At 37.0% G+C, this 18,134-nt stretch overlaps 1 protein-coding gene across 1 annotated transcript; it reads right to left on the reverse strand.

Moving 5' to 3' along the window:
* Positions 1–1,792: 1,792 nt before the first annotated feature.
* fam83ga (family with sequence similarity 83 member Ga) lies at positions 1,793–17,846 on the reverse strand. The gene is made up of 5 exons (XM_022683347.2): positions 17,048–17,846; positions 15,579–15,746; positions 9,838–9,962; positions 4,132–7,924; positions 1,793–2,849 (listed from the first exon to the last, which is right to left on the reverse strand). The coding sequence occupies exons 1-5, from the start codon at positions 17,495–17,497 to the stop codon at positions 2,361–2,363; spliced, it is 5,025 nt and encodes a 1,674-aa protein (XP_022539068.2). The 5' UTR covers positions 17,498–17,846; the 3' UTR covers positions 1,793–2,360.
* Between the last annotated feature and the right edge of the window lie 288 nt (positions 17,847–18,134).

Here is an 18,134-nt window from a genome sequence, read left to right on the forward strand (position 1 = left end):
TCGCTGAATTCCAGCTCTCAGTACACCTGCTCAGGTATTCAGCAGTGTTGTCAGACGACAACTCAAAGAAAGGGTTAAAGGGTTCTACACACTGGTGGAATAAAAACAGTGACAGATGTCCATATACCCCAATTTTGGTAGTCGACTAATCTGATGATTACTTTTTCGATTAGTCGATTAGTTAACGATTATTTCTGCCATGTCCTCCATCTCTAAAATCAACAGAAACAGCTGAACATGAGATTTAAAAGGCATTTAAATGTGTAAATATTGTTCACACATGGAAATTATTCATATACAGGGATTATAATCTGTTGAGTTTGGGCACTTATGGAGACACAAACTAAGTTGATGTAAACTCTGTGAGTGAGCCATTTATCCATCTCCCATTGCGCTTCTGTTCCCAGCAGTTTGTGTGAATGATTTAACGATTAGTCAACAACGAAATTTGTATTCGACAAAATTAAATAATTGTTACTTCCATCTCTAACATATATTCGCCACATTTTACACTTTTCTCATTGGTGTATATTTATTTTAATCATTATTTTCTATTTTGTGCACATTTAAAAAAAGCTAACATATGATTTGAAATAATTATGGTTTCAATATTTGTCTTGTTTTTTAAGTAACCACCTGTGAAGTTACTTGCAATGCTTGCACACTCTTAACAGGTATTCTAATCTTTCTTAAATAAATTTACTAATAATAAATAATAAAAACAACACTGTAAAATATGAAGTTGAACCAGCAACAGTTGCACCATCCAAATAATAACTGCTGTGTGGTTTTCTCTCCTGTGGGGTCCTGACCATTGAAGAACAGGGTGAAAGGAGGATAATAAAGTATACAGAGAAACAGAAGGAATACTGTCTGTAATTACAGAACTTCAAAGTTCACCTATATGATCAGCTGAGACAAGCTGATAAGATGGACAATGAGTGTAGAAATACGGAAGTTGTGGTAATGAAGTGGCCGCTTGATGTACTTAGCAGTTTTAACAGTAAGGAAACACACATACTGTATAAAATAATAAAGCAATTTCAAAGTCATCAAATTTTAAAAGCAATTTTTGTTTAAAATTGGATTACTATCTGCCAAACCATTTTAAATTCCTTATTTTTTTAATCATCTTGTATACATAGGCCTTTTTATGTGTACATGTACTGTATATATGTATATTGGAGCAATCCAGGAACCATTTGATGGATGAATTTGCATCAGTAAACATTTCTTTGCACAGTAAAACAAACCATTTCCATATCAATGGATAGTCATGTGCTAATTATATTGCACTACTTTGCTGACAGATGCAAATATAAGTCTGTGTAATTTGCAGAACGGGTGTAAAGTTAAATGGCTGGAGGTGCAGTGAAACCCTGATGTGGTATCTGCTTCACAGTAGGAGGGGAAGCAGGGGGAGATCCTGGGCTCAGTTCACTCAGCCAAGCAAAAAAACATCATATCACCAGCAGATTGCCTGCATTTGGGTCTGTGTCAAAGTCTTAACTAGGCAGAACGGAGCTGCCAACAGCTACAGCTTTGGGCTCCATAGGTAGCACAGTTTTACATTTTGCAGTGTTTTCACAGCAGTTTTGCTCAGTAACTTCATTCACAGTTAAAGAAATACAGTAAGAAATAGTACAAAAATTTCTATCATAAAATAACACTTTATTTAAAGGCTAACTACACAGGGGCTACAAAACACGTTTATAACCACTGAATGATGCATTTATAGAGCAATAGCTTATCCTAGTAAGATGGTTTTATGAAATAAAGTGATACATACATATATGAGTGTTGATTATGATATTTATTTTTATATACATTTATTGTATATCGTCGCTGTCCAATGAAAAACAAGTATCTCCATTTTTGTCGATTTTTAGTTTACTACATACTTTAAACAGACAAACTAACCCTTACACTCTGCCAAAATTTCTTGATGAATGAACCATTAGAATTACATCAAAATGACCTGAAATTAACTCTTTTCACATTGACTTCTATTGAAAGTTTAGAGGGTTTTTTCTCTCTCCTGTAAAGTTGCTTTTTAATTGGATAGCGACGATATACACAGATACAAGCATAAGATTATGACCTGTAATTATAGAAGTACATACTGCTTATATATGATCGGTGGAGCGGAAAATTGGATAAAGAGTCTAGGAGAAAGGAGGTAGTAATAATGTTATGTTTGATTGGTGTATGTACAGTATGCATGCATGCATCTTATGTCCTGTTGTGAGTACTGTCATAAGCTTTTCATAAATATTCCTCTGTGTCGATAGCCTTTAAATAAAATGTTACAGAAAAAAATAAACACTACAATGATAATTATTGTTCATTCTACTTAATACTCATTTTCGGTTCTCTTTGGGTGGAACTCTGTCGTTTTCTCTTTTAAGGCTCCTCACTCTTCTGAGGAATAACGCTGCAGTAGATAAAGGGCTATCGTCTGTAGTGGACGCAGAGCGCTGCCTGGAGCTGGACTGGCCTAATTGGATGGCTTTGGTTTTGTCCTGCTGGGCCTGAGGCTGTTTTGTGGAGGCGCTGATGCGGCCCGGTGAAGGGTCTGTCCGGGAGTGTCTGAGCGGACTCTGGCTTGCCCTGGTGGGAGCAGAGCGTCTGGTAAAGAGCTTGTCTGAAAGCGTGGGTAGAGCATTAACAGCCCGGTTCTGCCCCAACTGTTTTCCATGTAGATAATTCTGAGCTGCTGTTGTGGCTGCAGCAGATCGATTGGGTGCAGAAGGATGATTACTGCTGTGCTGTTTGGTGGCAGATGGTTTAACTGGACCAGCTCTGGCCTCTTGTAGTGTCCGAATATGTTTGGACGAGGGTCTATGAACCTGTGAATAGTAATATACAATTATATAACAGAACCATTTTCATAGGCCTTTAATACCTCTACTGCTTATTTCTTCATTACTGTTGAATTGTTCTTATTTTACCCCAGATACGAATTAATCAAAAGCAGTTTGCCTCCAAAAGGTACTTTATATGGACAAAAGCATTGGGACACCTGCTCATTCATTATTTTTACTGAAATCAACAGCATCATATCCTGCTTTTGTTGACATAACTGTCTCTACTATCCAAAAAGGCTTTCTACCAGATTTTGGAGCATTTTTGTGGGGTTTTGATTTAATTCAGTGATGAGATCATCAGTGAGGTTAGAAAGTTGGATGATCATCACCCCACCCCAATTTTTCAATCAACTCCTCTGAAAAGTGCTAAATGGAGCTTTATCGTTCGAGAGAACACTGTTTCACTGCACCACAACTCAATGCTGTGGGGCTTTATACCCCTCTAGCCCTCTATTTTCTCTAACTGGACTTTTTAATAAATTTATTCTTTTACAATTTTTTTATTATAAAATTTCCCTGGTTGTAGAGGAAATGCTCCACTTATATTTGTTTAGAATGTCAGTTATGTCAACCAATATATCCAAGGCCAATGTCAGAAATTCAGTGGTTTACCTCTGTTTGACCCTCTGAGCTACTGATTGTTTCCACCTGTTCTCCTATGTATAAATACCCCTCAGTTTGCCTTGGCTGAATATTGAATTTAGATTTCCTAGCTCTTATACAACGTGTTTCATTGTATTTACCTTTTTGTTGAAGACCTTTTTTGTTTTGCCACTTATAGACTTTAGCCTTGTCCATTCCATTGATTACCTGTTGTTGACCATTTTGTATTTTCGACTGCTCTTTTGCCTTTTTACTTGTATTACTGGATCTCTCATGTATGACCCCAGTTTGCCTGACTACTCTTTCTGGTATGTTGTTTATACTTGCTGCCATTTTGTTACTGACCCTGTCTGTCCCTCACTACCCTTGGAAGCCTAATGCCTTTTGTGTTATCTTCTTCTTTTTATTATTTTATCTGTGAGTGTCTGTCCTGAGTCTGGTCTGTGTGACAGTTGTGTGTTCAATAAAATGAAAATATATTGTTTTTTTTTTGCTGTACAATATCCTGCATGTACCTCTTCTATATGCTTTGTATATATAAATTCAAGACCTCAAAACTACCCTAGGCCTTTGATTAATGAGGTAGAGTTAGTTATTTGCTATAGAGGTAATACTGGTCTAACAGTTTAACAGCCCAATATAGACATAAAGGAATCCTTACCTTTCTCACTTCTCCTTCTAACTTTGTTTTTGCCTCAGGCTGGATCCTGTGCTCATGATACATAGAGGTATGTTCCCCTACTGGTTCGACCCTACCCAGAACTTCCAGAGAGACCTTTTGCTTATTTGCTGAAGAATGTTCATCAGCATTGTGCTGTGTAAAGTTTAGACCAGCCAGAGTCTTGTGTACATATGTTTCAGCTCTGTCCTTGCTGTCCACAGTTTCCTCTTCTGCATTCTCCTTCAGCTCTGGCACAAAGCTGTGGACATCTTCTACTTCCACTGACTTTTGAATAAACGGTTCTTCAGTATCAGTGAGATCAGTGAACTGTGGCGGGAGATAGCAGTTATTTTTCTCTACCCTTTCAGCCCTCTCGAAAGCGGCCCGAAGAGAAGCTACTTTCTGCTGGGTTCTGGTGTGTCTGACGTCATTCACCTTAATGGCAGGACTGAGGTTAGATGTGTCCTTGAATCTTGGATGCAGTTGATGAGGCACTTCTTTCATTCGGTCTGAGAACACAATGGACTGTGACTCGGTTTTGGTCTGGACAACTATGACTGGAGATGATACTTTAGCTTGCAGCAGCACTGATCTAGAAAGCAGCTCGTTTTCAGCTAATAGGGACTTATTTGCTTTTACAGGTTTGAGGCCAAGTATATTATTTACTACAGTATGTTCTACGTGACTTAATTCTTGTGATTGAAGTTCTTTACTTTTCTTATTGAGACATTCAACCTTTTCCTCAGATGCTTCCTGTGTATCAGTGTTAGCTTCCAATGGGTTAACTTTGTATGGTTTGCTTTCTGGTTCTAGAGTTGAGCCATCACTTTGAGTTCCTTGAACCTGTTGTTGATCAGCTTTCCCTGTTGCTTCAGATTGTTTTTGTAGTCCAGATGGATGCTGAGGCTCATCCATTGGTTTCAGGCTTTCATGGCCTAACTCATGCTCATAAGAACTTGCTGCTAATGCTCGGGGTTTGCGCTGTAGTGATATGAATGCCTGAGTGTGTTTTACAGTATTACTAAAGTCATCTGGGTGCCTGTCTTGCTCTGTAGGTCCAGAATCATTCAGCATAACACTGAAAATGCTTTTAAATCTAGAGTCAACAGTAGGGGAGTCATTACATTTTACGTAATCAGGTGATGAGTCTTTAGCCTGCAGCACTGACTTGGAAACCAACTCATTATCTGCTAATTGAGACTTATTTGCTTCCACAGGTTTAAAGCCAAGTGTATAATTTACTACTGAATGTTCTTTATGGTCTAATTCTTGTTGTGGAGGTTCTTCATTTTCCCTATCTAGGCCTTCCACCTTTTCTTTACATGCTGCCTGTGTATCAGTGTAACCTTTAAGTAGGTTAGCTTCCAATGGATTGATCTCATGTGCTAGCACTGAGCTATCATCTTGAACTTCATGATGATGATCTTTTGGAGGGGGTTTGGGTTTGAACAATATATCAGCTAGGGTCTCTAAACATGTCTCAGTTTTATCTGGCTTCCAGTGAAATGTAATCTCTGCTACAGATTGAGCATCACACTGTGTTTGTATTCCAGATGGCTGATGAGGTTCATCTGGTTCTTTCAGGCTCTCATGGCTTGATTCAAGCTCTTCAGACAGTCCATCAGCTTGGATATCTAAACCTGTCTCAGTTTTATCCTGTGTTTGTATTCCTGAGGGTTGGTGAGGTTCATCTGGTTCTTTCTGGCTCTCACAACCTGATTCAAGCTCTTCAGAGGGTACATCAGCTAGGATCTTTAACCCTGTCTCAGTTTGATCTGATTCCCAGTGAAACGCCATCTCTGCTACAGGTTGAGCATCACACTGTGTTTGTATTCCAGATGGTTGAAGAGGTTCATCTGGTACTTTCAGGCTCTCACAGCCTGATTCATGCTCTTCAGACAGTCTATCAGCTTGGATATCTAACTGTGTCTCAGTTTTATCCGACTCCCAGTGAAATGCCATCTCTGCTACAGGTTGATCATCACACTGTGTTTGTATTCCAGATGTTTGTTGTGTCTCATCTGGTTCTTTCAGGCTCTCACGGCCTGATTCAAGCTCTTCAGACATTTCATCAGCTTGGATCTCTAAACCTGCCTCATGTTTAGCCTCAGTTTTATCCGAGTCCCAGTGAAATGCCCTCCCTGCTGCAGGTTGAGCATCACACTGTGTTTGTATTTTAGATGGTTGCTGAGGTTTATCCGGTTCTTTCTGGCTCTCACAACCTGATTCATGCTCTTCAGACTTTCTATCAGCTTGGATCTCTAACCCTGTCTCAGTTTTATCAGATTCCCAGTGAAATTCCATTCCTGCTACAGATTGATCATCACACTGTGTTTGTATTCCAGATGGTTGCTGTGGCTCATCTGGTTCTTTCTGGCTCTCATGGCCAGATCCATGCTCTTCAGACAATCTATCAGCTTGGAGCTCAAAACCTGCCTCATGTTTAGCCTCAGTTTTATCCAACCCCCTGTGCAATGCCATCCCTGTTGCATCACACTGACCAACACACTGTTCTTGTGGTCCTTCTTGTGGATCTTTCGTCACATCTGTTTTATGCTCGTTCAGGCTCTGAGGGCCTGACTCATGAGTAAATGAGATTGCTGCTAATGCTAACTGCTGGAGCTGTAGCGATATGTAGGGCTGGGACTGTGTGACAGTTTTACTACAGTCATCTGTATGACAGTCTTGCTCTGAAAGTCTGGAATCAGGTCGCACCTTATTGACCATACCTTCAAATTCAGAGTCAACAGTAAGAAAGTCGCTACATTCAAAGTATTCGTCTGATGTGGAGGAGAAGTTGGAGGCGTATTTTGGGATCTCTGTTGGTGTATCCAAGGTTTGCTGGACTGAGGTTGTTTCAAAGTGCACTGTTGGGGTATGTGTTGTTTTGGGATCCAGTATTGACAGTTTGGATTCTGCCTTTAGAGGTTCAGGCTTTGTACTGAAAGCATGGATTTCTTCTCTTGGCAAAAGTGATGTGTCCATTAGCTTCTCCAGACCATGAACCAGAGCTGAGTCCTTCTTGCTCTGATTACTGGAAGACAGAAATCCAGAGGTCTGCTCATTTGGGCTACTGAGCGGCAATTCTACTGAGTCTAGAGGTCTAGCGTGCCTGTTTTTTTCCTCTAGGCTAGTTTGAGGTTGTATACTAATAGGCTGCTCATTAATTAGCTCATTAGCTAGAGGATAGCTAGAGGACTCCACCACTTTGGGTTGAAGAGAAGCTCTCTCAATCAGAGGCTTCTCTGGCACCTGAAAGGGGTCCTTAAATCGGATGGCCTGAGAAACCTCAAACAGTTCTGAACGCATGAGGTGGGCTTGCAATGGCTTATTATAGTCTCTAATATTAATAAACCCAATGACATCGCTCGGCGGGTCAGGCTCAGGCCAGACAGGCAGGTATTCGATCATGTTGGCTTTCTCCAGGTGAAGGAGTCCAGGGTGAACAGGTGGAGGCTCTGGCAGCTCTTTCACATGTTTAACACTGCTGTTTTTGGCCAGTCTTGGCTCAGGTGCCTGTGGTGTACTGTTGCTGTTGGCAGTAGCACCACTGGAGACCAGAGCGTATTTTGGATTGATGAGTCTGAGGGCCATGGTGGACGAGGGCAGTAGAGCGGGAGCTGACTGTGGAGCTGGCTCTGTCGTGGGCTCATTGTCCAGTTTGATCTTGCTCAGGTTCACACCATTAGACACTGCATATAACTCCCGAAACAGCTTATCAAACGCATCCACAGCCTGGCCTGTGAGCATGGTGATGATGTTTCTGTCCAGTCTGGAGGCAGTCCAGGTGAAACTGGAATAAAAACAGATTTAGATTAGAAAAGAGGTAAAGAAAAAAAGGATCAGTGACCCAAATTTATCTTAAAATAAAGGAACTGATCTAGGACAAGCTTATTTTTGTCCACTGGGCTTTTTAACACATTTGGGTTGTTAACTGTTAAAGGGCCCTTATTAGGGATAGTCAAAATTTCCCTGCTTTTCTCCTGATGAAAGATCCAGTTCAAGATCAGAATTTGCTTAGATGGTCTAAGCTGGCCTTTGGTGGCCATCCAGGTACCAGGTGGCCATCCTTAACCAAATCTCTGTTACATTTGATTGATTGTAGGCCTGTCACAATAATTATGATACTGACTTATTGTACAGTATTTTAAAAAACCCTATATCGCCCATTAAGTTTTTTTTAGGATAGCTCACTTATTTAAATAGCCAGGACTCAACTAAGATATTTTTTAAATTGTATTTATTGTTCTTTCAAATTAAGTATTTGCATTATTATTATATCATATTATTATATTATTGCCATGAAATTATATGTATGATTAATGTTCTTAAAATATTGTTTATTACAATTATTTCTATGACAAAATATATTGTACAATATATACAATATTATCACAATACGATATTATCACTATACAATAATATTAACATCTGCTATTATCACGATGCAAAATTATCACAATATGATATTATCACTATATGGTAATATTACAATATGCTATCACGATTCGATATTATTACAATATAATAATGTCATTTTAATACAATATTATTACAATACGATATTATCACAATACAATATTATCACAATATGATATTATCTCAATACAATATTATCACAATAGAATATTATCACTATACGATATTATCACAATATGCTATTATCTCAATACAATATTATCACAATACAATATTATCACTATACGATATTATCACAATATGCTATTATCACGATACGATATTATCACAATATATCACAATTCGATATTATTATTATACAATATTATCATGAGAAGAGATATTATCACAATACATTATTATTGCACTGTGAGATATTATCATGATACCATATTATCACAATTCAATATTATCATGATATCTTGTCCATGATACTCTGATTCTGCGAAACTCCATATATTGCAAGAACATTTTTGGTGTCAGTTTCACAGAATTAAAAATACAATATTCTTCACCACAGGTTTACACTATTTAATCGAATAGTATCACTATGTGGAGTAATAATGCAGTAACTTTAGAAAAATGAAATAAAAAAATATATATACAATGAATAAAAAGCTGTCCCATCACATTTGTCTATAGAGTGTAGTTACGAGAAGTCAAGCGCAAAATGTAGATATGTATATATATGTGAATTAAACTAGAATTTGATTCACACTGTCAAGAGAATATTCTGGGAGTTCTAAGAGATGCCACATTTGTGGGGGTGTGGCTAACTGAGCATATTAACATTATTATACTTTAAAGTGGTGGCCATCATCATTTATGCATTAAATGGCACCGGGGGGTTATAATACATTTTTATTGTTAATTTTATATTATTTTTCACTTTAGAAAGACATTAAGACAAATCAGAAGAAAAGCAGGTGTCTATGGCTGTAAACCTAGCATGGATTTATATATCTCTGTTTAATGGAGGTTGAAAAGTGAATCATCATTTAGCAGACAGTCTGGACTGCTTTTAGAAGGACAACCAATCAAAAGCTCAGCAATAAAAACAGCCTGTTTAATTCTGAGAGAGAAAGAGAAACATTATCACAGTCACATAAAAATGAATTACTAAGTTAATGAGTTTTTTGGAACATTAACCACAGAAGTATCAAGATTAAAATTAAGAGATTAAAATAAAATGAGAGTAAAACGTGGAATAGGGGCTCTTTCACCATTATACACTGTGACCAGCCTCACCTGTACGACCCTGACAGAGTTTTATCTCCATCAACAAACATGAACTTCTGACTCTGGGTGCCACAGATCTTCTTTGATGAGCGAGTGAAGAACTCTGCTCCTCTGATGCTGCGCACTCTCAGATTCTAAACAGCAGAAACAAATCAGATTTACTGATTAAGAGCTGCAGCATTTATACTGGTGGATCAATAGCAATAACATGTGTCTGAAATTAACTCATTATTACAAATATAGTGGAATGTTATCCTTCACTTATTAATAACTAAAGTTATTTTACTTTACATTTACATTTTTACATTTTATTCAGTTTTTTTTCTGTGGGGGGAGGGCAGCCTGGTTCAGCTAAATTATTCTTTTAAGCAGTAAAATTTATTTTATTAGATTTAATACAAGTTGTTATAAAATGTAGACATTTCAATTATCAATTGAGCTATTCATGTAAATAAATCAAGCTATTTAAACTTGTCCACCCTGTCATCCTGGGATAACCCCGCCCCTTTAAAAAAGTAACATGTGACGTCAGAGACATCACAACAATCCCACTTTTCGAATTAGTAATATTAATTCCACTTAATATTTCTTATATTTTTCCCATATTTGCCTGAGTTAACCACCCTGTTGTTGTAAAATATTAATTTAAATAATAATAAAAAATATGCATCTTAGAAACTGAACAAGGTCACCATGAACAACCACGTTTTCATCAAATGGAAATCTTTGCTATTATTTTCCACCCTGTTGTGCAGCTTCCCATGCATGACGCTAAATAAAAACTGAAAGTAAAAAGTTAAAATCTTCTCAATATGATAAATAGTCAAAATATACTGTGACAGGAATATCGTGAATTTAAACCCTATATTGTGATTATATCAGTATTCTGTTTAAAGCAGTCTATTTTGTATTTGTTATGTTTTTTCATGCTAAAGCTTTTTTTGTATACTTGTTTATGTTAGCAGTTTGTGCATGAACTATATATTCTGCACTTCAGAATCAGAATCAAACTTCATTGGCCAAGGATTCTCACACATACCAAGAATTTGTGATAACATTTCACAGTAACAGATACACCCATCCTAGACATCCTAGAAACTCACTCACATACACACACACACATACAAACACACACCTATAAACTTAACATCATGTACAGAGTTGTATATTTATACTAAAGTAAAGCAGAGTGCAGCAGTGAAGAATATAGTGCAGACTGAATGAAATAAGGCCTATACATATGAAAAAAAAAATCACTAATTGAGACAGTAAGTACAGTGTGATTTGAGGTTCTATTAACAGATAAATAAAAAGTGCAGTACAGAAGAAGAACAGAGTAAACAGAGAGAGAAAGGACATCCTGGATATGGGTTATATGTAAAAGCCATGTATAAGTGTAATAGACTATATCCAGAATGCTGTGTATTTTCAGAACTTTATTATTTCAGTTCATTCTTTTATTACATTACATTATTTTGTGTGGTTATATTTTTTATATGGCTACATTACATTGTTATGTTTAAGTTTGATGTTTGAGTTACTTTTGCTTGCAAAATAGACAAAAGTTTACAGATTTTTACAGTGTTTCACAGTATATAGAGTTTCTGCTGACTGTTTGAATCTGTTTTACTTTTTTTTTGCTAAAGTAGTATATTTCTAAACCTCGTTAAAAATGTTTCAGTGTTTTTTTTTAATTGCCAAGAATATCATTATTATACAAAAATTGTGATATTATTTTAGCACCATATCATAATTCATAATTAAATTGTTAAAAAATAACATTTATGGAAAGCTTTGAGAGCTTTTGAGAACCGTATCCTTATCATTTACATTAATAACATTTAGCAGATGCCTTTATCTAGATAATGACACAAATACTGTGTTCACTATGGGTGGAACCCATCACTATGGGGAAAAGTGGCTTCCAGGAACAATGAAAGCTATTTTCTTCTCTAACTGAGAGACAAATCATTTTTGCCTGGAGTACAAGGACAGCCTGGAGACAAGTCTGTGTAGCAATGTGGGTGAACATGTTTCTGAAGCACTTTCTAACACTTACACACCTTTTCTGCTTAGAGAGCAGAGCTGAATTCAGGATCTGATACCAAACAACTGATCTGTTACTTTCAGAAACTTTTACTTTTAAAGGCCTGGGAAAGAGAGTATAAACTACTCCACAAACACACCTGTAATGAATCAGATTATTAAAAATGATTGTTTTTTTAGAGTTATAAGTCTTGTAATACCATTTTCCTGTGTACCCACTGAGTAGGTGAGTGAACAGGTCAAACATGATCTGCTGAAAGATCACTTTCACACTTTATCTCTTTTTTTTTAACACCTTCAGCCTGAGATCAGCAGTGTGGGAGAGCAGAGCCACGCTATGTTGCGTGTGGGTTATGGTGTGAGTGCAGTGTGTGTGTGTGTGAGGGGACTTTCCATATAACACACTGAGTTCATCAGTCACCACAGTATAATAGTGACTTTTTCACTTTCCTCCCACTTTTCAAAGGAAAACGTAATCACAGATCACAGATTTAGAGGTGAATCGGCCTTTCAGCTGTCTTTATCTTTAGTGTACCGGAGACCAGAACTTCCTGCAGTGCACAGCACAGCCTGCCACACTGCTGAAGTATTCCTGAGATTATTATCTCATTTTAGTGCTGTCAAGTGATTAAAATAATTAAATTAGATTAAAATTAAATACATGTTCTGTGATTAATTAATCAAAAGAAATTGAAAAATAAAAATCATATATTGTTTAAAAAAGAGAGGTTGATTTTTAGCAAACAATTCATTAACAGCTTACAGCTGGTTAGAAGCAATAGAAATAAATAGAACTTTGGAAATGGATTTTAATTATTTAAAAATGTCAATTTACAAACCCTATATATACATATTAAAGCAGTGCTGGAACAGACTGTGTTACAGCACTCTCTACTGCAGCATTTACACACTTACACACAGCACATTCACACTTTCACCATAATAACTAGAAAAAAAAAAATCAGAAGAAAAGTTCTCTGTGACTATTAAAAGTCTACTATAAGTCTTTTTTCTTTAGGGAAATTTCAGATGAAGCCGGATAGCAGTGAGTACTGTTTCCTACACCTTCAAAAAACTCTTAGAAACTGTAGAAAACTTGTACAGGATGAGTCACGTCTGGCTGACCCACATGGCAACAGCTTTAGCCTTTAGCTCAGCTTAACATTGTTAAGCTTGTTCTGTTCTGTAATTAGGCCTGTCACAATAAGATTTTTTTGTGGACGATATATCGTCCCAGAAATTATTGCGATACACAATATTTTTGTAATTATACAATATTATTGTAAGACAATTAAATGCAACTGACATAATGATAACAGAAAAGCATAATAAAGCAATTATACAATTTTTTAAGACAACAACATTTAAATGAATCATTTATGATAATTACTTTGGGAATTACATACTTATTTCTTCACCTTCTTTAATCCAAACTGTGTGTATGGGGTCACAGTTATTGAAGCATGACTGGCTAAAATACTGTTCACTGTTATATATGTGAACAAACATACAAATAAACACAATAGACGATATTACGATTATCAAAAAAATTTGAGGTCATGTTCATTTATTGTACGATAAATCGATTTTGCAATTATTGTGACTTCAATTGAAAGGTGGCACTAGTTTGGACCCTGTTGAAGCCTCTAGCCTGGACACAAGATAAGGTTGGATATGGAGTAATACAGACTGCCATACTGCTGAAGTTTTCCTGAGCTCATTATCTAATTTTTAGTGCTGTTAAATAATTAAACTAATTGATTACATGTTCTGTAATTAATTTATCAAAAGCATGCATCACTTTTTGCTAAGAAAATATTTTAAATGTAAAAATTCAATTGACAAATACAAGCGGAGGAGTAAATGAATGAATAAATAACTGGTATAGACTCTCTGTAATGATTATCAGTCAGTAACAGCTGCTGTAAATACTGTTTAAGATAATAAGACAGTGCTCTAACCACTGGGCAACCACTGCCCTAAGCACCTCTAATAAACAAAAAATAATAAAAAGTAATCCTAAATAGGTCAAAATAATATACATTAGTTTTAACTAAAAGCTCACAACTGTATTCTCAATATACTGTATCATATGACAACTGTGGCAGATATGTACTTATAAAAATAGTACACAGGATAGGTTCTACATTCAAACTGCATTTGTTGGTGTAACAGTCTCTACTTTCAAGGAAAGTTTTTAAAATAAATTTAGAAGCATTGCTGTAAGGATCTGATTGCATTCTTCACCATCACACCTCATCCTTATCTCCCTAACTCACAACCAACACTCCTAAATGTTCTGCTAAGGGGTTTATACCCCTCTAACCCACTCCGGGCATTATGCATGGTGCCAACAGACCTACTAAGAGACCTAGTATATTGACAGGACATACTGTGTATAATAGCTATAGATGCCAGTGAACTGTAGAGGAATGCATTAGAATGCATTAGAAGGGTATAGTGCATCCCATAGCTCTAAATGATTCATATATTTTGGGTTTGAATGTCCTTAAATGTGCCTGAGTAATTTATCAGGAATCAGCACTTTCTGTCCCAGTCTGAGAGGCAGAAAGCCCCTCTGGTCAGGCAGGGGCATGAAGTGCCAGTTAGCTTGGCTGGGATTTGCCTCAGGGCAGCCTGGATCGCCATTTAAGTAATCAGCCTAAATTCATGGAAGCACTTTTTCTGCTGAAGTTTCTGTCCATAACTCACTTTAATGGCTTTTTTGGCTCACTGACTAGAAACAGTGAAGAGTTTTACAGGTGATTTCAGAATTTAATCAGTCAATCAATATATGAATCTATTAATCAACTAACCAATCAACAAAACAATCAATCATTAAGTCAATTAATCAATCAACAATTTAATTTGATTTAAACTCTCAGTACACTGGGGTGCCCCTCATAGGCCTGTCACGATAACAATTTTTTTTTTTATTAGAAATTATTGCGATAAATGATATTATTGCTATTTTTAAGACTATGAAATGCCATATATAAAGTTATAATAGCATAACCAAACAAATGTACCCTTTTAAAGACAACAGAATGTTTACTAATCATAGTTTTTACTAATCATAGTATAATTTTTTTTCTTTACTTACTGCAGTTCACACTGTGTGTACTAAATCAGTAATTGAAGCATTGGTCATTCTGAAACTGGCTAAAATACGGTTTACTCTTATATATTTGAACAAACAAACAAATATATACAATAGACATATTGTGATATTACTATTACTATTATTATTGATGTCATATCCATTTATTGTACGATAAGTCGATAATATTATTATTGTGACAGGCATTGACCCTCATTTAGTGATTCACAATGTAGTAAACTATTAACCAGAAGAAGGAGTTAACAGTAGTATATCAATACAATAATCAGTCCATAATCACTTGTATCTGTCATGATAATTACATTATCGATATATCATACAATATATAAACGTGAACTCAATCATTTTAACCAACCTCAATATTGTTCGTTCTGTTTGTCTTAGCAAGAAGAGCCAATGAGCCGGTATGTCGACTTTGTGTAATAAAAGTCTTTTATTCTATGTATGTTTATGTTTATGTTATAGTATATTTCTGTATGAATATTCCTAATAATTAAAAATCAGTTGCTCTTCCAATAATATTTAGGGACAATATAATCATCAAAACAGAAACAGTCATTTTGAAAATACATTGCCTACTTGCCTTAAGGTGTCCAGTGTGCATGGCGGCTCTCTCACACATTTGCAGGAAGTGTGGAACTCCAGTAGTCTCCAGTATGATGTAGACGGCCACCTTACGCTTCAAGCTCGCATCCAAGAGATCTTGAAAGATGTCCACATCTGTAAACAAGTCCATAACAACAGCAATGACCTGCAGAGAAAGAAGAGTGGTGTAAAATATGGGACACACTGGACTGTTTTCTGAAAATGCAGCAGAAGGTAAACAGAAAAATAAAATACAGTACATAAAGTCACTAAAAGAGAAGTGCTGTTTCTGTACCACATATTTTGGATGAGTTATTTTACTCTGATACATTATTTATGTACTGCATTGTTACTTATTACAATTAAAAAATATTAGGAATTATTCCAAACCCACATTATCACCAAAGCCAGAGCGGACAATTTCAGGAAACTGATTGTCTTAAATCAGTTTAATAACTCAATCAATTTAAGAATAAAACGTTTTTAAAAAGAGTGTGAATAATGCACATAATCATTGTTATATAGAATTGACTAAATCAAGTGACTTGTACTAACCCTGTTCACAGTGTAATTGTTAGTTTCTTTAAGTATTTTGAACTCATGTGCACTGTAAACCCTAATAAGTTAATTCTACTCAAATCAGTCGAGGTAAATTATTGCCTCACATGCTTTCAAAACTGTTTGGAGTTGACCAAACACCCCATTCTCAAAATCATTAATTCACGTAAAATATCTATAAAGTGAACAGTATTGAGAGCACGGTAACACAGAGATAGCAGCTCAGAACATAATGCTTGCTCTTACAGCCTACAACACAGAGGCCAAGAAGTTAATTATAATATATGTACTACAAGTTTACCTAAGGTAGCCTGGGAGGGAAAGACTTAACATGGATGGTGAGTGTCAGAAAACGGGGGACACACCCAGGATGCAAATAGATTGTGAAAAAGACAAGAAGCTGCCAATGGCAAAAGACTAAACTCAGTTATTATAAGCTGGTTTAACTAAAACATCTCTGTTTGGATGTATTTAATAGTCGTGCCAACTCATTAAAATTAAGCATGTCTGACTTAACAGACATGCATTACACCACATTAACTGTTTTTACACAACTCCAGCCAAAAAAAAGTTGTGCTAACTCTTTTCCGACTATTAAAGTAAAATAAATAGGTTGTAGTTATAAGAACTTTCTATCAAACAGCATCAATTTATTTCATTTGATGAAACCGATTGCCTTAAATATATATAGATTTTTAATTTTTTTAAGAGCAGCTATAAATGCAACAAAGAAACAAATAATTTTTGAGTTAGTTGGGCTTAATCAGCATGAGTAATGTCAGGTTTCTGTAATATTTAAGTTATATTTAAGTACTTAATTAGTTCAGTAAGATATGCTGTTAGGTTTTACAGTGTACTCAAGTCACTTTTTTGATAGAGCACTTGTACTTTTTCTCAAGTCAGTCTTACCTTCTGCGCCTGCGCAATCGACTTTCTCACAACTTCTTTAATGTGCGCGTCCCCCTCCAGAGGCGGCTGCGCGTACACGTGCGCGCGGGTGACCCCCCGGTAGGCCCCGCTGTCCGGCCAGCCCATGTCCAGCTCCGGGAGGGAGGTGTCGGAGCGGTCCGGCCAGTACTGCAGCGAGCCGTGCGCTTCATCCGCGTCCCCGCCGGCGCGCACCGGGCCGTCCGGGCAGAACACCTCCACCGAGCCGGTGAACCGGGTCACCTCCAGCTCCGAGAGGAAGCTCCGCGCGCTGCTGCTCTTCAGGAACTCCTGGAAAAGCTCCCGTCCTCCATCCAGCAGCGTCTCCAGCGCCAGCCGCTGCTCCTCACTGTACAGGAACTCCGGCTTGGACTCGTTGGTGCGCAGGTTGACGTGGTTGTCGTCCAGACACTGCAGTTGGGACAGAGCCATCGCTCCGGGGGACACCAGAGGGGTCAGTCCGAGGGGTTAAACCGGGTTCAGAGACAGTCTTCCTTCTCATTCAGCCCATATGTGCACATGGATTTAGTCAGCTCACCTGTTGAGCTGAGCGCGAGCTGCACTGAGGCAGGTGATATCTTTGCACACCTGTATTCAGACAAGCTCCGCCTCCTGTGTGGAGATTGGCTGGCTAATTGTTCACACTTATAAAAAAAAAGGTCTTATGTATGGAGAGACAAAATGTGTGTGTGCATGAACTATTAGCCAATATAAGAGAAAAACACCTGGGCCATTCCACCTAATGAGTGCCATTTCTGTCACCAGGAAATTACATATATAATTGTGCACACAAACTACATTTTAAAATTTAATTTAATTTAATTTTACATTTTAAACAAAATAAAACTTTTCTGGAGAACATGGGAGCCATTTACAGACCTCTAATATGTACCTGTTAACAGAAATCATGCTACAACCCAGTTATAGTGGAGAAAAAGGGCACATACTTGGTAACTAGTGTGCAGAGGGAGTGCACAATCTAGCCAATTAGAGTACAGGAAGGAACCATGCACACAAACTAACTAATCAGAAAAGTCCAAAACAGTGTACAATCTGTCTCTGCTAGAGA

The sequence above is a fragment of the Astyanax mexicanus genome, chromosome 3, assembly GCF_023375975.1.
Source record: "Astyanax mexicanus isolate ESR-SI-001 chromosome 3, AstMex3_surface, whole genome shotgun sequence".
NCBI lineage: Eukaryota > Metazoa > Chordata > Actinopteri > Characiformes > Acestrorhamphidae > Astyanax > Astyanax mexicanus.

What these genes read in the sequence shown, in the direction of transcription:
- fam83ga (XM_022683347.2), bottom strand. Translation starts at nt 17,497, where the DNA reads ATGGCTCTGTCCCAACTGCAGTGTCTGGACGACAACCACGTCAACCTG. An exon ending in TGCACACTGGACACCTTAAG is followed by an intron (nt 9,963 to 15,578) that starts GCAAGTAGGCAA and finishes TCTGCTGTTTAG; the next exon opens with AATCTGAGAGTGCGCAGCAT. An exon ending in ACTCTGTCAGGGTCGTACAG is followed by an intron (nt 7,925 to 9,837) that starts GTGAGGCTGGTC and finishes TTTTTATTCCAG; the next exon opens with TTTCACCTGGACTGCCTCCA.